The 23,797-nt window shown below is 37.1% G+C and overlaps 1 protein-coding gene across 5 annotated transcripts in view; it reads left to right on the forward strand.

The window, feature by feature from the left end:
- The window catches only part of SBF2 (SET binding factor 2), a 233,612-nt gene that overhangs the window by 93,232 nt on the left and 116,583 nt on the right, over nucleotides 1–23,797 (forward strand). For all 5 annotated transcript variants that reach the window (XM_053946078.1, XM_053946073.1, XM_053946076.1 and 2 more), the window contains exons 3-6: nucleotides 5,787–5,924; nucleotides 18,640–18,753; nucleotides 20,350–20,460; nucleotides 22,718–22,823. In XM_053946078.1, coding sequence (XP_053802053.1) covers nucleotides 5,787–5,924; nucleotides 18,640–18,753; nucleotides 20,350–20,460; nucleotides 22,718–22,823 — 469 coding nt within the window. The remainder of the gene's footprint in view (nucleotides 1–5,786; nucleotides 5,925–18,639; nucleotides 18,754–20,349; nucleotides 20,461–22,717; nucleotides 22,824–23,797) is intronic.

Here is a 23,797-nt window from a genome sequence, read left to right on the forward strand (position 1 = left end):
GAGAATTCCTGCTCTGTCCCTTGTGCAGGATTAGTGCCACTGAGAAATCCTTCAGCAGCTTTCAGCCTTGGGAAGCTCAAGAATGTGGTTGTGGATCTTCCCTCTGCAGGGAAATGTTTCTTAGTGTCTGTTTTTGTGTGGCTTTAAGGGTTTGAGTGAGGAGCTGAGGTGGAAATGTCCTCAGCACCTGGGCAGTCTGTGCCAGGCAGAGAGGGAAGGATTATTCACCTGTAATATATATAATTCACAGGCAGCACGGTCCACAGGTGCCTCAAGGTGATTATGTAAAGGTTTCTCTTGGAGAATGCTGCATTTCAGTTCATTCCAAGGTAGAAATTTTAAAAATGCCTTTATTTTTTATTTCTTTAGAGCTTTAGGATTAAAAGCTATTGTTTTGTTTGTGAGTGAGTTTAATTGTTTAGAGCTGATCACCAGAATATTCTGCAACATTGCAAATTGACTTTTTCCTGGAAATAATTTGGAGTGTATTTTAAGTACTCTGGTTTTATTTTAGACCAGGATAAGGATAAATACATGGTTTCTTAGATACAAGGCAAGAAGCTGTTACAAAATTCAGTCTATATTTTGTGTTCTGTTTACATCCAGATATATCCAAAAGCTCCAAGTGTTTCTTCATATTTACAGCTTCATAACATTGTTGTTTTTTTTTTTTTTTATCATGCCAGTGAGCATTGTAATTGTTTTGTTTCAAGTAGAGGTATGCATCTGAGAAAGAAATTCCCTTTGCCAAAATTCCATACATAAGTGAACGGAGGAATGGTGAAATACTCAGCAGCTGGTGCTAGGTCATGCAAGTCCAGATGGAACAAACTTCCTTTACATAATGTCCAGAACATGGTTCTTTATTTTTAGAGAGGTTTGCAGGAAAGATGATGATGATACAGGTTAAAAACAAAGCGCAGTTACTTGAATAGTGAGAGCCTACAGAAGCAGCCTTAATAAAATGAATCTTTGTGCCCAGAGTGATGCAAGGGAGAATTCAATGTTTGGTGAAAGAGTTGAATTAGAAAGGAAAGTGTATATCTCTGTCAGATGTTTTAAATTTTAAAATAATTTGGGGATCTTGTAATTCAAGTTTTGTCAATGGGGTTCAAGTGTTTTCTATTTTATGTGCATCCTAGACAGCTTTGGATTTTATTTGATGAGGAACAAGTGCACAAATATATTTTGAAGAAAAAATACAGTGTGAGAAAATATCTTAAATATAATTATTCAAGTGCAGGATTCTGTCACAGAGCTTGTCTATTGCTCTGTGTAAACCCTTCACAAAATGCTTTCTTTCAAAGGATGACTTGCAAAGAATGTTTCATGTTGCAAACTTTCTGAACAAGCTTTTTTCCCTTTCTCCCTCAGTCATGTCATTGGAGGTGGTGGATTTCTGATGGAAAGCTGACCAGATCATTGATACAGAAAACAATGTAAAGTGCAGAGAGAGCAGTCTGTGGCTGCACAGACCCAACTAGAATATTGGTTTGAGTTTTTGTTGTGGACGTGGTTGTGCTCAGGCTGCAAGGCCAGAAGAAAATTATTAATTTCTAATGTACAATTCAGCAGCTGGGTCATTTCTGATCAAATTTCTGAGATACGGACATTATAGTTTTGCCATGGTAAATATACAAAGGACTAACATTTTTCTTTAATAAAACTTGAACACTTCAGAATTACTGTTCATTATCATGATATTTAATCTTCATATTCACAGTAACCAGTAAACCTTCTTCCTAGGAATTCCAAATCCTCCAGTGCTTTAATAGAAATTGTGACAATTTCAGCATTTTCTTCAATTTTTCAACAGACTTTTAAGTGCTCCTTGGGGAAGTTTTCATGGCCTCAAACCACTGGGTGTTTAAGCCCATCTTTGGATAAACTCCAGCATCTCAAAGTCCTTTTTCAAGTGAGGGCACTCGGGAGGACCTACTCCACGACCTGTCCCTTCCCATTCAGGATGTGCTAGGATTCTGGACACCAAAGCTGTGTACAGTGTATCTAGGGGATATGCTGATTTATGCAAATGATTCATTTCAATAGAGAGGGACAAGGCAGGCAGTAGCAGTACAGCTGTGACTCTAGCTTAGAGAGAGGGAGCAAATCTATGAATCAAGCAAAGATGATGTGTTTAGCTTATAAAAATAAGAAGAAAGAAATGTCACTTTTAAACTGATTAATCATGTCTAGACTTCAGCAAGAAGGCTTGTGGTGATGACATACAAATTTTTTTGAAGGTAACAAACCCAGTTACACTGGTTTAAAACACCATGCGTCATTTTTAAATCTGTCTGATTTCTGGTTTAGTCTGAAAGCATTTGTGGGAATAATTAAGAGAAAGTTCTTTGCTTCAGTGGGCACCTGCAGTTTCAGATAAAGCATAAAGTGTAATTTCAGCACCTGCAGTATGAGATGTGTTGTATATTCTTCAGTGCAATCTCTGCATAGCTGCAGCACATTTTAGAAGGCAATCAGGTGTAACACGGAGTCTGTTTGAAGCACTCATCCAGCATTAGGGGCTTGTTCTTATAAATTTTAAGTTGGACATTCTGCTTCATTCTTCTTTTCACTGTTTTCTATAGGATTTGTAGTCTGCTTCCAAGAATTCTGGCAAATAAGTGAAACAATGTGGAAGCATGTTGGTTCTTAAACTATTGGGGTTTTTCTTGTTTACTGGAGAAGCCACATGTCCTTTGGATTATATTCACAGTGGTGCTTTTGTCTGTTTTGGTAAAGCATCTGGTTTGGTAAGGAAACATTTTCCTGTTCTTAGTAGCCAGAGAGTGCTGGTAATCATCCTGGAGGGTAACTTGTATTTATACTAGTTTGGAAAGTTCTTCTCAATGTTGCTTGCATTTCAAATATTGCGCTAATATTTATTACCTTATTTTAAGGAAACTGAGAAACAGTCATTGTTTAATCTCTTGGGGGAGCCTGTTGTCTTTATCCTCAATCTCTTTATTTATAAATTCCTTCTAGTTTATTTGAAAACACAGACTCTCTGTGTAGCCAGTGGATGTACTCTACTTCAGCTGTTTTCCTCAGCAGTCACTAATTGTTGTTTTCTCGTAAAATAGTTAAATCTAGAAAACATGCTTTGATGCCTGATGAAGGCTGACCTAGGACAGAGGCTAGATGGAGCTAAAGAATAAAGCAGGTATTTATTAGAAGGCCTCAATGGATCCACCTTGGGCAGCACAAGAGCCCAGCCAGGGCTACACCCAAGATGAACCCAAAATGGTCACAAAAATGGACGACTGCTCACGGGGGCTCTCATTTTATAAGTTCTGCTCCATTTGCACATTGGAGTTCATTGTCCAATTATAGCTTCAGCTCATGAAGTCCCATCCTTCTTGTTTTTCTCTCTCCAGTCCACGCTGTTTGTGCTCTTGGGCCTGAAATTTGGATCGTTTGTCCTTGGTCCCCAGCTAGAGAAGCAATTGTTTTGTCTCCCTACTCTGTGAAGAGAGCTTGCCATCCCCTAATATGAACTACACACCAAAGTAGTACAGAACCCGAAAAACATAAAAGCTAAAGCCTGAGGCATATTTTGTGCACAAGATCACTTTAAAATTGGGGAGAATTCTCACCGGTGACATGAGTAGGTTTTAGACATGCCTAGATTGAGATTTGCTATTGACAGCAGCCTGCCCAGATCCAAAGTCTCCTCTGGCAGTTAAAAGTTTAGCTGTAGGGCTTCCCTTTGCTTTTCCCAGTTAAAAGGGCAGATGTTGGTATAAATTTTATGCAGCAGACATGCTAATAATGCATTTTTCCAATAAAAAGAATTGTTTTCAAACAATACCAAAGCGCTTCTGTGCCTTTAGTAGGGTAGGGTTTGGAATGGGCTGAGTGGGGCTTTGTCCAGGAACTCCAGACTCTCAAAAAGCTGAGAGATTGTTGTTTCCAGGTGTGAGATGGGCATCACCTGCAGAGCTGAAAGGCAGTGGCACCAGCAAGGAGCTCCTGTCAGAACTGGGAGACTGGGCAGATCTGAAGGAGTGTTGAGATTGTAAACTCGAGTGTTTGGACCTTAAGAAGCCTGAGCTGCATGAACAGCTTTTATTTGATCTACCTTGTATGAATAATTTGGTTTTAATGGCATAGCATGGAAAGGTTCTATTTATTATTAGGCCCTTGCTGCATTCTTTGCATTTTAACTCATATTTGTTGAGCAAAGAGCAGTTTGCAGTTTTGGGGGTTATCTTGTTGAACCGTGGATTCCAGGCTTCATTTATTACACAGACACCCCTCAAACTCTGCAATTCATAGAGAACTCTTAATGATTTTTTTATTGTCAAAGTTTTTAATGATGTTTTTGTTATAATGTCTGTATATATTGGCCATATTACATTATCTTTATAGCAGTCCTGCAAGATTAATAGCAGTATCTTCTTATTTTTAACTGACGTGGGATGAAAAACAAAAGGAGATTAGGCCAGTATTATCCAAATCATGGACTAATACTGGATGCTTAAGTTGGAATGACTAGGATGTCTTTTCACAGAGTACTTTTTGATGTTCAGAGCAGTTATTCTCAGATGTAGAAGGGAGTGCTTAGCACTTCTAAGGATACAGACTCACAAGTGTTAAGCTGACTATCTAGAATTTGAAGAATGTAACATGAGAAAACTTTGGTTTTGAAGATTTTCCCAGGATCATAAAAGAAACTGTATATCAGAGGCTGAGTTTTAACTGGTGTTCACCTAAGACTACCCAGGTTTTATAGTAGAGGTTCTAAAGATGAATCTGTAGAAAATGTTTGTTTACAACTTATTCTTCATGCTCTTTCAGTCTTTAACATCTGTCTAGAGGAATGAAGCAATTCTGGAAACTTGAGATTTTGACCTATCTGTTTGGTTCCTTTGGTATCTGCATCGTTTAACAATTCTAGGAATTTATTGTGGGATTTTGTTATTGTTATTACTCCTAATGCATACAGGGGTTATTGCTTTTGTGGTCTAAATTCTAGGTTTATAATTTTGTTAGGAACGTACTTGTGTTTTTTTGTGAATGTGACTTTAGCCTTCAGTAAAAGAAAGGAGGGGTACAGTATTCCATAAAGGTCATCTCAGGTATCTTCAGCAAACTGATCCCTGAATTTCAGCACCCTCTTGCATTAAAGAGTATTTATTTAAAAAGGAAAAAAAGACCTCACAATTTCCACTTTGCTGTTGAGCTATAGTTCTCAGTTCATGCTGCTTGTGCATGTAAAATTTCAAATGTTTACAAAAGTAATGAATAAATAGGTGAGAAATAATGTTCTATAATATTATTTCAGGAGTGAGTATTGAACTCACTTCCCATTTTGCAAGTAGGTGCAAGTGATACATATCTATGTTTGATTAGATAAATTATTGGTGAAATAAGTGAAGAAATTAAAAATGTAGAGGTGTTTTAAGACACAAGAATTTTAGCTTCAGATTTTAACCTTTTATCCAAATGAAATCTGCTTCATGTGTGAATTTATTCACACGTGTTATTTCCTGTGAACAACACACGTGTTATTTCCTGTTCAATACCACAAAGATGCTCTTGAATGCTGACTGTATTTAAAGGAATACATTTTCTTTTTATAGTGTTTATTCTCTCCCTTGATGTTTATAGAGCTAAATTTATCGCAGTCTTACCAACTTCAAGACACATTGGGTTTTCCTCATTTTCTTCAAATTTTGCAGCCTTGCATATGTTCACTTTAAACAAATCGATCCTTGATAATGCTGAAATATTTTTCACATTTCTGAAAACAGCTGCTTACCTGTGTCTGTTTGCTCCCTTAGTTTTGCCAGCCTGGAGGATGGCAGCTTTCCAAGGAGAGGAAACAGCCAACGTTCTTCGTGGTGGTTTTGACTGACATCGACTCAGAGAGGCACTACTGCTCCTGCCTGACTTTCTATGAAGCAGAGATTAACCTGCAGGTAAGAGATTTACAGCAAGAAACAGAAGTGCCTACAAACAATGGATCAGTGTCATAGAGAGCAACTTGAGAAAATGTTTTGCTGTTCCTGCCAAAGGTTCATTTTTCTGTCCTATACAAATCCATGTGTTTTTGCAAAAGGTGAGCTTGAGGCACTTTTTTGTGTGTTTGGAGTTTTCATCTGCTTTGAAATGAAAAAAAAAAAAAAAACCAGCCAAAAACACGTCATAGAATTTCTTTTTCTCCACCACATTTTTCTTTTCAAATGGGATAAGCAATATGGTGTTCCTTTCATTTCCTTTCATGTTTGATACAGCATGGGTGAGTCTCAGCCTTGTTCTAGGAAAAGGTTTATTAACTTCTGCTCCCTCTGCTGGCCTGCTCCATCAGAACAGATGTGCACAAGGATGCTGGAATGTACATCCATAATTCTGTAAGCCCATTTATTGGCAAGATTTTAAAAACTGATGGAATAATTATTCAGTTTTTAGTTGGGTCAGATTTGAGGTGTCAGCTACTTGGCACTGTTTGTTTTTAAACATGTATTTAATTATTTTTTGGCAACCTCAGTCTTTCAAAAATACATTTTGTTTCCCAATTGATGTAAAGTGCTTTACAGAATATCTGCTGTGACCTAATACTTGAAATTTTTAGAGTCTAGAACCTAGGGAAAACCTAATCCAATATGTAATTGCAGACTGCCATTGTTATGTTTTGAAATATCTTCTTTCCTATGTGAAAATTAAAAAAATAAGTGAAACCTTGGCACTAAGTATAATGGAATTAGCTGAGATTAAATGAATAGCTGAGTAAAGTAATTTCTTTTTCTTTTAGTGAAGAACTGTATCATTATTGATTATTTTAGGAAAATGTTTTTAATAGTCCAAGAGCACTATGTTCATTCAATACCGGAGTTGAAAGATTACCCTGTTTGTAGAAGAATTGAAAATGTGTCGTAGTAATAATAATAATGGTGTGTTTTTTCTGGGCACAGTTGGAAGCCAGAGAATAATAGTTATTCTCATTTCATTAGTGCTACAGTTTAGTTGGATGTTTTTGTGGACTTCTAGAAGGATTTGAAAGCAGAAATGTACCCCAATATTACACATATTTTAGTCTTAAAGTTTAGTGTAGATTAGCTGACACATTCCTTTAAAAATTTCAATGTCTGTCATATTTCCTTTATTTTATAAGTAGAGAGTGAAATATTCTATAGTAATTCTTTCCCAGCTGATAAAAATTTACAATGGCTGACTCTTCCTCCACTCTATGTATTTCATAACATAAACTAAATTTAGCAAACTTGTTATTTATCCTGTGGTTTCTAGCAGCTGCTTTTGATTCCCTATCCACATCTTTGAAGTAATGCTCATCACAAAACATCCAGTATTAACTAAAACAGTTTCTTTCTTATATTGCCTAAGTATTAATACAAAATAACCCAAAGTAAAAAACAGTAAAAAACTGAGTGCAGCAGGATGTTGGTTCCCATAATGCCATTCCTGGCTGTGTTGTAAAGAATGCATATTTTTCAGATGAACTTGCTGTGGTGAAATTTATTCTATGACTGCATTGTTTATAGCAAAACTTCCTGTTTCTTTCTGAAACCCAAAGAGAATAATTGAACGTGCCCTGTTTCATGGTCATTAGACAAGAATCCAGCACATGTACAATCTGTAATGAAACCTAAGCTCACGGAGCATTGGCCTATGGCAGTAATATTGATTTAACCATTCAGATGCATTCCTAATTAAATAATCTGTGAACCAGGACTTGAAATGAAATCTAGACAGTGCTTTGCACAGATAAATGCATTTCAGTTTTTCCTTAAGTGAATGATATAACTTACTGAGGCAAAAGGAAGATTAAATTTCAAAAAAACCCACAAAACCACTTCTTTCCCAGTAGCCTTCACCAGGTAAACCTTGCTGATACATGAGACTGGTCGGAATTCAGCCAGAGCAGCAGATGAGATGTTTGGCTTGGCAGAATCATCTTCACAAAAAAAAAAAAAAAAATTGAATCAACCACTTGGAAATTTCTGTGGTTAATTAAACTGGGAATTGAAAACAAGCTCATTACTCAGCCTGTGAATGCTACAGGAGAACCATCAAACCTTTTTGGAACCTTCTGCATGATAATACAAACCCTTTAGACACAGTTGGGTCTGAGAAGACTCAAGGGAAGACTCAAGTCAAGAAGACTTCTTTTGTTTTGGTTCCCTTCATCCCTGCTTTAGTTGTTTGTTACAAGATAAATTGTAAATAAATGCTACCAGAAGTGTAAGGAGTTTGTACTCACATGGAATACATAAGTGATACCATGATAACCTAGGGTGCAAGATTAATATAGCAGCTGTAAAAACTACACAGTCTGCAGGAAAAAAAAGTATTCTCCTTGCTATCTCTCAGAGTCCTGGATTCAGTGTAGCCTCTTGGCAGTTGCATGTCACAACAAGTTTTCCAGAGAAAAGCACAGGCTCTAGTAATCAATCAGCTGCTGGCTTATTTTCAGCTTCTTAGCCCTGGACAGAAAACAGAATGCTGGTTTCTTTGGTGGCATCTATGAATCATCCTTTGCATTGTTGCAGTTCTGACTGACCCTGAATTTATTACCTGCATGGGTGCTGGTCAGTTTGATTAGCAATCAGCTCTGAAAAAGGTGTGATAATAGAAAAAAATATTGTTGTTAACTTTAGTCTGGTTAATACTCCATATCTGTAGGCACAAGTAAGCTGAACACACTCCATTAAACAGGGGAATGGAACTTGCTTGGTGCTGTGTGATTTCAGGTGATACAGCTTTGCCATGGAGTCCTTCATGAGTTGTTCTGGTTTAGGAGGCTAGTCTCACTTATTTGTCCCAGTAATGTTTGCTAAAGCTAAATAAGGATATGCTCTTCATCTGGGTTTAAAATGAACCATTAGACAAACATTAGTTTGACTTTAAGAGCAGAATAAATTGGATTGTGGGTAGGCAGTTCAATTAACAATGATAAAGCTGCTGCAGAGCAGTTCTGTGTGCAAGGTTTCTCTCTTACCTCAAGTTCCTACATGACTGTAAACAAATCTGAGATACTGCTCTGGTTCTTGGTCCTTCCAGCTTCTTATGTTTCCAGCACATGCTTGGCTGTATCCACGTTTCTGTCTGGCTTAAGGTGTTATTTAGATACTCTAGCAGACAGAGCTGGGTGCTTCATTCACTTCCATGTGCCTGCAGGAATTAGGAGGAGGAGAGTAAGTCAAAATCTCTATTTCCCTTCCTCTCACAGTGCCTTCAAAGTTGGTTGGTTTTTTCAGAGGGACTGGGAGGATGTGGAGGTTTGTGATGTCCCATTGCTTTATTTAGATTGCTTCTGTGGACTTGAAACCTCATAGGTTTGAATCCACTTGAATTGTCATTGATTTGGAAAAACCTTGTTTTATCAACCAAAAAAAAAAAAAAAAGAAAAGACTACTTAGTTTATTTTTCTGGCAGCTGAAGCCAAAAGCTGTTGAGCAGCCAGAGGGTATTTAGAAGAATCATAACTTACATCTACAGAATTCACCCATAAAACTCAGCTTCTCTATGTTTGTAGCTTTATTAATCATAAAAAAGTGTATACATATACATGCCTACTTTAACATGTTTAGTTCTGTGTGGTGTACACAGTTTGCTAAAATGAGGTTCTTATTTCTAACAGCAATTTCTGCAAGTTACCACTTAGCAGACAAGGACTTGATTTAATACTTTTGACTCAGCAGATACTTCTAGTGACCTCAGTTGTGCTTCTTACCAGTTATGCAGTTAGAATTTATATTAACAATGTTTGGAAGAGCACCACAGATAGAATCTTTCTTAAAAAATGTTGACTCAGATAATTTAGGAACATAATTGTCAATTTGTACATTGCTTTGCACTTGGAAAGAAATTTGCCCTCTCTTCCCAACCCCACCATCAACAAATTAGAGGATGATTTATGCCAGCAACTGAGCCTGTGCAACTGCATTTCTTGCAATGTAGAAAATCTGCTCAGTGAGATCAGCACAACACCCCAAACATTTTTTTATAACAATCTTATTACAGGATTGTCTCATGCTTGTGTGTTGTCTCAAGTGTGTGTGTGTGTGTTAAAACATTGCAATCACAAATACAGGATCATTCTGGGAAATGGACATAAGTAATAATTCACAGCTCTCTTGTTTCCTGCCATTCACATTCTCTTCCTCACTCTGCTTTCCCCTGCAAAAAGAGGAAAAAGAACTTGTAAAAATCCCAAACCATAAAATGGCAGATTCACAACATTCACAGATATTTCCTGAGTCAAGGGAAAAACTGCCAACAAAATGATTGTGCTTCAAAAAGTTAGGATTTTTCAGCTTGGACTGGAGAGTTGGTGATCCTGCTGTGCTAAGGCACGTGCTGCTCGATGAGTCACTGGTATTTGGGTTTTACCAGAGAGTGAGAACACTCAGTTCAGTTGTACCTGTTTTGTGTGGGAAATCTGACCCCCCCTTTGGATATTAAATGAGCATGTTCTTCCTAAAGTGAAGTTTAATAATTTTTTCTTAGTATCCCAAATGCTAAATTTATTCTGAAAGTTTCTTCATATAGTCAATGCCCCAAAGCACATTTTGTGTAAAAAACCCACCAATTTTAAAAGCAATGTTCAGTATGTTGCATCATCATCTTCCTGAATCTACTGAAAAATGGCTGTTGTGACATTGTATAGAGATTTAAGTAATGCCTTATTTCCTTTCTAGTCTGGTGTAAAGGCCAGATTGCAGATAATTTTCTATATAAGAAACAGACTTGTATTTTAACGTCTTTTTATACATTTAAGGTCCTCTTTAGACCAAAATTTAAAGTTCAGATGAGAACAGTTGTACAGAGGAAATCATATTTCCATCTTAACTCTGGCAATAATTTCTCCTGCCCTGTTCATCCCCTGCCTCGTGCATTTGCACAGAGATCCCCAAGCTGAACTCATGCTTTTGCAGGGTACAAAAACTTGTGTTGGGTAAAGGTCACCTTGTCCTCTTAACTCCTGTGTTGTTGAACAGAGGCCCCAAGTTCAGCTCACAGGACAAGGAGATGCTATCTTTTAAGCAGAGGCATTTCTTTGTCAGTAGAGATCAGATTCAGCTGACTTTCAAACAGTAGTATAATACTAGTTCAGCAGTTCACTGGAAGTCTCTTCAATTCATTTCCCCATATGAAATTCAAAGGGATTAACTGTTTTAATTAACCAAAACAATCTCTGTGTGTAAAATTTTGCCTTGGTGTATGCCTACATATGCTGTTCTGGATTATTAAAAAAAAAAAAAACACATTACAGGGAGTTAAAATAGGGCATGAATTACAGCATTCTTAGGTTTGAGTTTTGCCATTTGTTCTGCATGTGTATCGTAGGTGTCTGCAGTTTTCTCACCTCAGTTTAGGTGTGTGAAGTTAGGGTGGAATTCATGGATCAAGCCAGCTGCCTTTGGGAAAAATCAGAAATGTTTAGTAAACTTGAAGCTCTGAAATGATGTTTGCTTCTGCATAGTTCTTGCTAAGGACCTGGTACTGCAGGAAGAGTGCTAAAGTTCTGGAATGGTCTGCCTGGGGAGGTGGTGGAGTCACCATCCCTGGATGTGTTTAAAAATTAAAGACTGGATGTGGCACTCGATGCCATGGTTCAGTTGAGGTGTCAGGGCATGGGTTGGACTCAATGATCTTGAGTACAGGTCTCTTCCAACCTAGTGATTCTGTGAATTCTGTTTCCCACTCCTCAGTGCTGAGGTTAACACAGTAAAAGCCGTTTTTAATGCTACTGATTATTGATATTCCATCAGGGCGACTCAGTGGCATCACCTTGCACTTCCCAGATCCTCTGGAGCTTGCACATCCTATTCCAGAGAGACACTTTGGCTGGAAAGCTGCACTGAAATGTGCCAAGTGTGGGTGTGAGGCTACTGTGGTTCCAAAGTGCTTTCAATGCTGTTTTTCTGTGATAACCCATATTAACACCTTCTGGAGGTTTTCAAAGTGAGGTGTATTAAATGGTGAATATCCAATAGATTGTGGTGGTGTCAATTTTGTGCAATGCTGGAAGGTGCATTGCAAACTCTTTCCTATCACATTTGTACTCTGAAGTGTCAGTAGTACACAGGGAGTGAACAAGCTGACCTGTCATAAAAACTTGAGATTACTCTATTTGCTAAGTGTATGATCTTCATATAATTTTCTGTCTTTGATCCTTATCTTCTTTAGTTGATAGGCTCCTTACTGTGCATTGCTACAGTGTATTGTCCCCATTTTGAAATAATTAAATCAAGATAATGGCTTTTATGCTGGTTGAATTTTTCCCAGTGTAGGTTTAGCTGCAGTGATATGGTTCTGTGCACTCAGGCAAACCACAAAGCAGATCTGTTCACCTGTGGTTTTAGCTCAGCGCAGCAGATTGCAGGCAGGCTGCAGATTTGACTTCTGGCAGCAGGCAGCTTCGTTTATTTTAGCTTTCCTACATGTGTTAGAATTTATTGGATACATGCATTTATATACTCTGACAAGTAAATAAAATTAATTGATGCTGAATGTTTTTTGGCCTTTGATTGTTAATAAAGCAGCTAAGCGTGTATTTGGCTGCAAATAAGACAAACAGAGACCAAGTCACATGAGGAGAAAGGGATCTGTCCCAAATGAGTAATTGATATAAGATTACTAAAGTAAACTCCAAATAATTTCTCCTAAAATAAGAAATTGAACATGGTCTCTAAATCTTTGCTGGGCAGTTAGTAGAAAACCAACAGGCTTGGTGAACTTGGCATAATTTCAATGCAAAATTTTGCATTGGGCAAACTGTTTCTGACATAATGAAGTCCTAGAGTGCAAGTTTTGGAATGAGAGAAGTTTATTCTCTTTCGAAGGGTGAATGAATTGTTAAGGCACAACTCTAACTTCAGTTTCTGCTCACATTTGATTTCCTTTGAGTTTCAAATACTTTTGAATTGAGTTTCAAACCTTCAGAACAGCACAGCTACATCTAAGGCCTCGTGTTTCTTCTAACTTTTCTGTTAGTACCTCTGTTTAAATTGGTTTTCCTCCCTCTAACATGAGGATAAGCCTAATTCTTCTCTGCTCAACAGAAATCAGAACTGGCATTCCAGATTCTGAAAACTTGGGTGAAAAAATAGAAGAAGGTTGGCTGTGGTTCATGTGTGCTGTAATTCAGTTGCATGTTGATGGAGCAAATGATAATGCTGCAGTCAGTAGTAGGGAGAATTTTTTTGGGATCATATTGGTAGGTCCTTTTGATCTTTCATAATTGACTTTGGTTCCTAATGTTGATTTTGGCTAGATGTTTATCTTTAAGTTAAATGTCAATATTTAGAAGCAGAGCTGACATCTTAAAATAATGTGATTGTTGTGGCAAAATTAGATTTATAAAAGTTCAAGAGGAAACCTTAAAGTTTGAAGGCTAGATCATGGCAATTAATATCTGTGTTTAATAAAAGAAGATAAGGTTAGTATGAGTAAAGTTGTTTTTTAAAGCTTCATTTGTTTTTTGGCTGCCACATCTGTTGCCTTTAAATGAGTTGCAGTTCTTCACTGAAGTAGCACAAAATCAGTCACCTTTTTCTTCTAGAAGCTTTAACATAATTTTTTAAGCAGAAATTGAGACTTTCATGAGACTGTCTGGTTTTGTCCTGATTTACCCCATGCAACATTGAAACACATCCAAGTGTCAGCCAGATGTGGCTTACAGGAGGTGTAATTGCATGGAAGTGAGTGGGAAGCAGAGAGATGTTTCATACTCCATTGCCACTCGATGGAAAACTTGGAGGGTAAGGTCAGCCTTGATCAGATTTACACATAAATGCACATGAAATGAAAACAATTCATGGCTGTGAGTACCCATTTTCTAGTTACATGCACGATGCAGTTATTTATTTAATATTTATTATATTATAATTTATTTAATACACATTTCACTATTGAGCAAGTCTTTTGCTCTTGATCAACTTCCATTTATTTGCGGAAAATATGCAATATTTTATTATCATAATTATTCTTTGTTTAATACTTTTTCTTCTAATACCAAGCTTTCAAACTCTTCTATCGTTACTTGGTAAAATGCTGCAAACTGTGCTCAGCTTTACACTTTTTTATAGATGTAGAGGGATTTTAAGAGCAAAAGGACACTGATTAAACAAAGCAATGCCTTACTTAATGTGCATAAACCCCACAAGTATTCAATTTTAACTGCAATGATTGAGAAGGTATTAAACCTTTTTCGGGATCTGGGACATCCTGCCTGATCTGCTGGTGGCTGCAGTTGTCAGTTACCTTCCTCATTAAAGAATGTTTCAATAATAAGGCTGAATTTGTCTAGTTTGGGCTTGATGCCATGTACAGCCCTTGGCTAACCTGAGGAACAAATTGTTTTTAGAAAACAAGGAAACAAATAAATAACAGAGTGATGATCAACAGTGGTGATCACAGTTAATTTTTCTAAACTGTTTGTTATCAGTCAGGGATCAAAGCTGGTTTAATGCATTTATTAATTCAGCTGCTTTTATTGAACAAGTTCATAAACTATGGAGTGATGCTGTTAGTTCAACTGGTTGGTTATTGCATATTTTAATTTACCCCATCACTTGAGGTCACAAATATGTTCAGTGGCTGTTTCTCCTATAAAAGAAGAAAGGCCAACAGTTGCAATAGGTGCACTCTTTACTTCTGTGCTCTCATTTTTGTAAGAACCTGTGAAACTGATTATTGTGTCATCCTGGGAGTTATATATATATATATATATATATATATATGGATGTATTTTAGTGTAGATGTGGGTGTGAACATTTGTTAACATACATGAAAACATTTGAGTTTAAATATATATATTGGTGTGCTTTGAGCACACTGAACACACACACACACATATATTTTTTGGCCAATCTCTTAAGAGGCCACTTTATAGCAATAGCAGCCAAGGTAAGCAAAATGAAATTGCATCCTATGACCTTCAAAAGAGGTTTCACATTTTCTGAGTTTGTTTATCAAATATTATTAATGCAGAAAAAGAGAGAGGAAAAAAAGAGAGCAAGTAAATAAATAAAACACCCTGTTGTAAAACCAGGTAAGATTTTTCTGTTCAGACTTAGGATATATCTTCAACCAATCAATCAAGAAATAATTGCTTGTTTAATTGTATTTTAATTTTTCAATGATTTAATATTGTTTGTAGTTTTAAAATTGGTTATCTGTATTTTTCCTATGCATTTTTTTGATCTCATGTGACATAAATGTTAACATTCAATATTGTCATGTTGCATGTAAATTTTTGTGATGGTTTGCAACATCCAGGAAATTTTTTGGGAAAACTGCTCTAAGGACATAAGTCAGCCATACTTCACAGATCTCTCTGCATTATATTCTTCTTATAACTTTAGAAACCAAGTCAGGATGCAGAAGAAAAGAGTATTCTGGGTGTGACAGGCAGGGAGCAGGACCCTGATGGGCTTTGGTCATGTCTAAGTACAAGGGACTGAATATTTTAAGCATCTATAACCATTTTAATTGTGTATAACCACAGGTCGTGCTGTTCTTTGATACACTTAGATCAGTCTCTGCTACCTGCTCTGTAGCCTATGGAAAAGTCTTTTCCAGGACTTTATTAATTGGATGGTAAAAAAGAAAAATTATTACTTTGCCTTCTCAAGGCACAGGTATTTCTGGATGAGATTTTAGATGTTTATCACCTGTTAAACTAAATGGATTGTTAAGGATCTGGAACACTGGTTTGCTCTCCACTGGTACATTTTTCTAAATTCAGGTGTTCTCAAAGTTTGCTTATTTCAAATAAATAAAAAGAGAAAAATGGAAGGGGAAAAAACAATCTTTTTCAATATTAATTAACCAAGGCAAATTCAGGGAAAGGCAACAGAGCTGGGGAAGGATCTGGAGCACAAGTCTGATGAGGAGCTGCTGAGGGAGCTGGGGGTGTTTAGCCTGGGGAGAAGGAGGCTCAGATGGGACCTTGCCACTCTACAACTCCATGGAAGGTGGTTGTAGCCAGGTGGGGATCAGTCCCTTCTCTCAGGCAATGAGTGACAGGATGAGAGGACACAGCCTCAAGGGGAGGTTCAGGTTGGACATCAGGAGGAATTTCTTCACAGAAAGGGTGATCAGACTCTGGAATGGGCTGCCCAGGGAGGTGCTGGTGTCACCATCCCTGGAGGTGCTCCAGAAGAAGCTGGACATGGCACTCAGTGCTGTGGTCTAATTGGCAGGGTGTTGTTCACTCATAGGCTGAACTCAGTGATCTCAGAGGTCTTTTCCAACCCAAATGATTCTGTGGCTCTGGGGTTCTGTAATTTAAATTCATCTTTCAATCTGTGTATACTTAGCAAGCTTACCATACCATCCATTTATTCTTAGGTAAGCTGTAAACTGAATGCTGCATATATAAAACAAAAAGTTATTGTAAAAAGCCCCCAACATAACAAACTCTTTCATTTTGTTGTTTTCCATTAGACAATATTTTTTCCTTAGATGGAAAAAGGGATAAAGAAAGATGGAATGTGTGTGTGTCTGACCAGAAGTGTAAATACAATCACATTGGTGGCTTTACTGCTTTGTAATTACTTTTGGTACAGAATGCTTATGCTGTTAGTACTTTGCTTGAAAAGTAGGTTAAAAGTCATGTGTTTGAAATGATTATCTACTTAGTCTAGTGACTCCTAATAATGTGCCTGTGTGCCTGTCAGAATGTTGAGCTGGGGAAGAAACACAGCAGTCACATTGCATTTTTCTGTAAGTCTTTTATGAAGTAGGAGAGAGTGGTTTAAGAGTGTAAATGCTTTATCAGCCAGTAGTGTGCTGCTGTTGTGCCCCGAAAGCTTTAAATCTAATTATGAATTAATTCAAGACTTGGTCTGAAGTTGTGTGGGTTTTCTTCAAAAGGTCTTGTATGGAAAGCTCCTCCCTGTCTGAGCACCCTGAGGTTTCATTATCTTAGTACCATGTGAATATGGAGGAGCTTCCATGTTCCCTTGCCTTTAGGAATGTGGAATGTGTTTTAATTTCATTTTTCCCAGTGTCAGAGCCCACAATTTGTCAGATATCCAGAAACTGTTGTCTTTATGCCTAGAACTCATACTTGCTCTTTAGAATGGCTGATACAGTAAACTTCTGCTGATAATTAAAAAATTTGGGGATTGGGGGGGGGGGGCAGAGGGAGGGAACTGTAATTCCTGTAAAAGCTCTCACTGTCAGCATTAAAATGGATGAAAATGAATGAACATGTGTGGGATGTGTGACTGTTGAGTTATTGGGTTTCTTTATTTGTGAATCACAATTTTATCTTAGAAATGAGGTGCAGACTCAACCAAACACATACAATGTGAATTAATTGCTTGACATTTGGGGAAAATTTAATGTACAAAGCCAAGTGTTTGCCCATATGTGTATATGTACTGTTGAACAAACTGGTTTTATTATGGTATGAAAGTGTTATGCTGTGTTAACCAAGGTATTCTGATTAGAACCCAAGTACTCTCTTTTTATATCATTTTAACTTGAATTCTGGATTGTTGGTTGGCATTTGCCTAAAGAAACTGTACATTCTGAACTGAGATTATGAAATAAAGCTCATGAACTTGTAGCATTCCTGGCATTTAAGAGCATTTTTATCAGATTTCGTCCATTTAGGAGAAATGTTGGAATTTTTTTTAAGGAACTGAAATGATGAGTAGTAATGTTACAGGAATAGAAGGCAGATACTTCATGTTGTCATATGAAAATGGACATAATTTTTCTCGTGTTCCTAATTAAGATAATGGAGTGATTTTTGCTTGGAAGAATGCTTGGTCAGAGGAACAAATAAAAGAAATTTGGTGGGTGGTGCGGGGTTGGAGAGAATTACATCTGGAAATTGGAAAGCAAGGACATTCTGTCATCTGAAAACTTAATTTGTCAAAGAATGAATGGAATTTTAGAAATGAAAATATTTAGTGACATCTTCAGTTTTGGCTATGAATAATAATAAACTATTTGTGATTGAATAAATTCTGGCAAGAAGGTTAAAGCCACTTGCACAATATCATGAGCAACTGCAAGTTTATCTGCACTGTGCTGTTCTCTCTTTTTTTTTTGTAACCTTAGTGGTTCCTAAGTGTGAGGAATTTTTTTTGAGAAATCTGAACCAATTTTCTGGTGAAGAAATTTCTTTAAATTCCAAATTCACTAGGTCAGACTGGAGATGACATTACAGATAATTTCAGCTGTAATGATAGTGGGAATTCTATAAGAAATTGAATTATATTAATATGAGGAAGACATCCAAACATTCTTTGTGAAATGCATGATCTCTGTATTTGGAGAGATTGTAAATCAGCTAGCACTTTGATGTGGAAGGATCCTGTTCTATCATCCACTTGACTATCTGAAATGTGCCACAAGGGGTATTTAATGTGAAACAAGGTCCTGTGAAACTGCTGCCTTAAGAGGACTTTATTTTAGGTACATTGGTGCATGACTTCCCAAGGTGAATTTTAATAAACTGAATTACATCTAGAACCTTTTGGGAATTAGGGCAGCCATTGGAGTGTGCTCCTGTTGCTTGATTTTGTTACCAGTTTCAAATAGTGCAGTACTTTTCTGAAGCTCTGAGAAACGTTAACTTTTGGTAAAAATGCTAACATTCTGGTTTGACTTTTCTTCCTGCTTATTAATTGGAGTGTTTCTGTTTTCAAGGGAACGAAAGAAATTGAAGGTGAAGAGGAGTCTGGTTTAATTCAGCCTGCAGAAGTATTTGCTCCTAAAAGTCTGGTGCTGGTGTCCAGACTAGATTATCCAGAAATTTTCAGGGTAAAGAACTTGCAATTGCTGTTTACAGTATCTCAGCAGAAGAATCTGGATTTAAATGAGTAGCAATGACAGTACTTTTGATTTAAAATATCTCACTGAGGATTGATCTGGGAATTTAAAAGTAAAAGTAGCTTTAGATTGAACTAGATAAAATTCAACATCTGTGACAGTAAACAGCCCCTGTAGGTTAAAGTAGTGCCTTTTTACCCTCCAAGCAGTTTTAAAACTACACAGAAGGGGTGGATAAGATTTTTCTGGGCTCAGAGTACTCTCTAATGAAAGAAGTTATTAGGAAAAAAAACCAGACAATATTTGACTAACTATATAATGGTGAATTAACAGAGAAAATCTAGTTCTCCTCCATATATAAAGTAAAATGTCCAAGCCTCTTCCAGACCAAATTAAGATGCATGATCAAGATTTAGGACCTTGGATTACTTTCAGCTGGTGAAATGTGACTTATCTGAGATAAATGAAAAGCTTAAATTTCTCCGAAGCTAATACATATTAACAGAAACAAATAAAGTTCAGTTTACAGATCAAGGGAGGAAATCATTCAGCAGTTGTCTTGAGACATTAAGGATGACTGCCCCATGTGAGATTAACAAGTCCTTGTAGCCCAGTGTTTTGTCTCTCATAATGGCCCATGGCAAATGCAAAGCAAAGTGTTTAAGAATGGGGCAGGCTGTAGAAATAATTCTACAAAATGTTTTCTCATTCAATGTGAATAATAGTTAAATGACATCCTGAACCAGAGGTGTTGTTTCTGTGGGTTTTTCTAAAATTAGTTCACTTTCTTAACATTCATGTTTTACAGCAACCCACGGCACAGAGTTTCACTGTTTAACTATGTGTGATATGAAAAGTTACTGTTGGAATTATTTCTAAGAAGAGAACTATTAAAATATGTGCTGATTTACCAAAGTTACAGCAGTTAAAAGGCAAAAGATGCTGTGGAGCAGTTATTTCCTTTTGTCCAAAGGCTTCTTAGAATGTCACGTTGATCTGGATTAAATTATTAGCAAAAATGCTAAAACTGTATCTGTGATTTCTCAATCAAAATTTGATCCATTAATAAAATATGTGGAAATATTAATATACGATTAATATAAAGTATATTTGCATTGATATAACAAAATAAAGAATATAAGTTAAAAAACATATGGAATTGTTAGTGATTGATGCTGGTCTTAAAATGAGCCTCAGAAGCTCATTGATTAATCAGTGTTCTATCCTGGAAACCAGTCAGGTTTAAGTCCTTTAGAGTTCAAGCACATATATGAAGCTGTGTTGATTTTTATCATTTTTAACAGTAACTTATAATAAAGCTCTTCTTATATAACAAACAAAGCAAAACCATTATACCTAGAATTTCTTTTAAAAAAAACCCATATGTCCCTTGTGAGTAGCCAGTAGCCAATTTTTTTAAATGAATTATTGCCTCTGTGGCAAATTACTTTGGTTGGAGAGTACTTCACTGCACTACTAAGAACTTGTTTTTTAAAAGATTATATGCATAGATCTTTGAATAATTTGACATCTTCCTTCCCTGTACTGCAGTCTGATATATTTTGTATATATTATATACTTTTCTAGGCTTGCCTTGGCTTGATCTACACCGTGTATGTGGACAGCCTGAATGTGTCACTGGAGACTCTCATTGCAAATCTGTGCTCATGCCTTGTCCCTGCTTCTGGAGGGTCTCAGGTAAATGGGGAGGGGGGCTAGGGGAGGAAAGGGTATTTTTCCAGTTAATTTAATTTATGAAGAAAACAAAAAATAAATTCTTGAGATATTTTTGAAGAAAAAAAGATCATAGTTCAGCTGAGTGCTTTCCCTGTGGCCTGTGAGTGCTTTCCCTGTGGCCTGTCTTCTAAAGACAGCAAAAATTCCATTCCAGGATAAGGTCAAAGGGTTAATTTTGTCACTGAGTTGGCTTTTACAGGGCACATTAACAAATTAAGCAGTTTGTATAAGTTTAGTTTTTAAATAATAAAGTGTTCAGTAATATTTTTGCTTGCTACAGAAAAATTTTTAAAGGCTTTTTTTCTTTACCATTTTCTAACATAAGCTTCATATCAGTTCACTTATGCATGTTTTTTCCTTGATGGAGTTCAGGATTCCACTGGTCGTTTCTTTGATAACTAATTTAAATTTTTATTTTCATAATTTGTTTTTTAAATGCTAAAAAAGTAACTCAAATGTGGTTTCCTCAGGGGAATCAAGTACTGCAAATAGCCCATGCATTCAAAAATTAATATAAAGTTTTCTAGCAAACAGACTTCTTTATGCTTTTCAGTTGTGCTTTCTGTGAGCAGAAAATAAGGTTTGTTTCTTGACTTACTTTTTATAAATTATTCCTATACATTTGTGGGGTTTTGGTAAGCTAGTTGAGTCTTCTGTGGTTTTTGATTTATGCTGTGCCCCTGATGGGAAATTATGGTCCTTACTATGAAACATAGCAGAAAACTCCATGTGCAAATGGCAACATTTTAAAGTCAACTACATATGCAGCTTCCCACTCAACCTATGGATTTTCAGCCCTCTTGAAATCCTACAGCTTCTGAATTCTGTTCTGGTTTTGCCATAGCCTGGCTGCTGTGGGACTTCCCTTGGTGCAGAAGGTGTCAGGGTGTCCTGTCACTTAGTCCAGCTCTGCCTTGCTGCTCTCCAGGCTGCCACACCTCTGCTTTTTCTATCCTAGGCTTTTGGTTTTGAAGGGGAGTAATCAGATTTTATCTCCTCATCAGAAACCCTCTTTTCCGGTGGTATTTGAGCCTCGTAGTTTTGGTTTTGGTGATTCACTTGAGCTTCTGGCTCTGCTTCTATCCTCTCTTTTTTCTCCCTGTCCATAAATGCAGCTTTTCTCAGTGGCTGTTTCCTCTGCTAGAAGAGGAAGGAAAAGTCATGCTCCTCTGGTTGTTCTTCCTTCTGCTTTTCTCTTCAATTAAAATGCTCACTCATTTCCAACTTAAGTTTGCTACTGTCAAACTGTCATTTAAATCAGAAATTAAGTGTTTCTCTTCTCTTTCTTATGCCTTATGCTTGCAGGGCTGAAGGTGAATTATAGTGAACTGTATGTACAAGAGTGGGAACACTCTTGTAGCATTGATTTCCAGAAATCCTGGGCTGTGAAATGGGTTCCTGACCTGCACCCAGGCCTGCAGCTGCAGTGCTGGGACAGAGCATCTCTGCTACAGCTCAGGGACTTCCTTGGGTTTACTGGGAAGATTTTTAAATACCTGCTGTGCAGTAGGCAGAGCTTGCTGCCTTCCTACATTCCCCACCTTTGCTGCCATACAGAGAGAAGATTTAGCACACAGAAATGCCCCCCAGCCCACGGGAGTCTGGTTGGAGGGAGCTGCTTGGCATCACTCAGAGCTTGAGTGCCGTGTGGATTTGCTCACGGGACAGCGAAGGTGTTTGCCAATTGCAGAGCTCTTTGGGATGTGATGCTCAAGTGCACTCCTTTCCTCCCATTTCCTGCCTCCCTCCAGGGAGCTATGTTCTTGTGCTGGAAAGGTACCTGAAGCTGTAATTGTGCTTTAATGTGCAGAGCAGGAGCACAGGAATAGCAGAATAATACCCACAAGTCACAAATATGTTCATACTTAATACATGCTTGAGGATGGTAGAGAGCAAAGAAATTCAGTTAGTAATACTGTACATTTTTCTGATTTAAATGGAATTGAAACCTTTTTCTTCCCTGGGAGGTTTTTTATTGTATTAATAGAAATATTCTATTAACTGCCTTCAAAGCCATAACTCTTTAACTTAGTGTAAAATGCAAGGGAGACACTATCAGGCAGACATATCACTGTCCCCAAATTATATTTCAGATCTCTGTTTGACTTTAAGTTTCTGTATACAAAATAAATAATTTTTTGCAGTATGAATCACTTATCTGTATGACGACAGCTTGTTCATTCTGTATAAATTAAAGTTTTAAAAATTCTTTCTACAGAAATTGTTTTCTTTGGGAGCTGGAGACCGACAGCTGATACAGACTCCTCTGCACGATAGCCTTCCTGTTACAGGCACCAGTGTGGCTCTTCTCTTTCAGCAACTGGGTATGTCTAGGCCTGCTTTGAAAAAAAAATATTTTTCTAAATTATAAAATGAGGTATTTTCTGTTCTAATTCAATTCTACTCATGTGCCAACAAAGCTGCATGGTAAATATTCATTTCTTTTGAATGAAAGAATGACTGACTGTGCTTTTACCCCCTAATCAGACATTCAGAGAACCTTTCTGTGCAGCCTGCCTGTGGTAAGTTATTTCCAGTATTGGAGAATCATGGTATTGTTTGGGTTGGAAGGAACCTTTAAAGGTCATCTAGTCCAATCCCACCATGTAGTATCTGTAAGTTACTGGGGGCAGAAGTGAGCATGGCCCCTGTGTAATTACACAAACTTTCCTGTAAAAAGATTCCCTGCTCCACTCCCCTTGGATGCTGCACAAACTCCAAAGAAAACCAGAGAGGTTTGTAATAAAGCTGGTGTGACCAAAAAGTTCCTATAATTCTGTTGTTATCTGTTACTCCCAATCTTTCAAGAAGATTCTCTAACACAATCCTCACCAAATATTTTCTTGCTCATTACAATTGCAACGTTGCATCTCTGTTACCTGGGTACCTCAGTCCTCGTCTTGTCTGCCATTAAATCCTGACACTTTTAATCTTTGTTTGTGAATTGAGAATTGGTTTGTGAAGTGACTTTGAATTGTAAACTTGGAGCAGCACTGAATAAGGCCACAATTAATAATCTTTTCTGATCCTGTGAACCTCAGGTTTCCTCTTGAGCAACCAAATGGCCTCAGAATATGTATTGTCATCCATTCTTCTCTCAAACAGGCAATAAGAATTAATGAAACCAGAAAAACAGTAGTGAACACTAAGCTTATGTCACAGAAAGCAGTATCAGATCTGATGAGCTCAATGCCATCTCCTACTAGGATGATTTAATTGTATCCTTCCAAAAAGACTATTATTCCAAAAGTAAGATTTTCATTTTTTTAAGAATAGTAGTTTAAACAAAACAAAAATT

Source organism: Vidua chalybeata, chromosome 6 (genome assembly GCF_026979565.1).
Source record: "Vidua chalybeata isolate OUT-0048 chromosome 6, bVidCha1 merged haplotype, whole genome shotgun sequence".
Taxonomy (NCBI): Eukaryota; Metazoa; Chordata; class Aves; order Passeriformes; family Viduidae; genus Vidua; species Vidua chalybeata.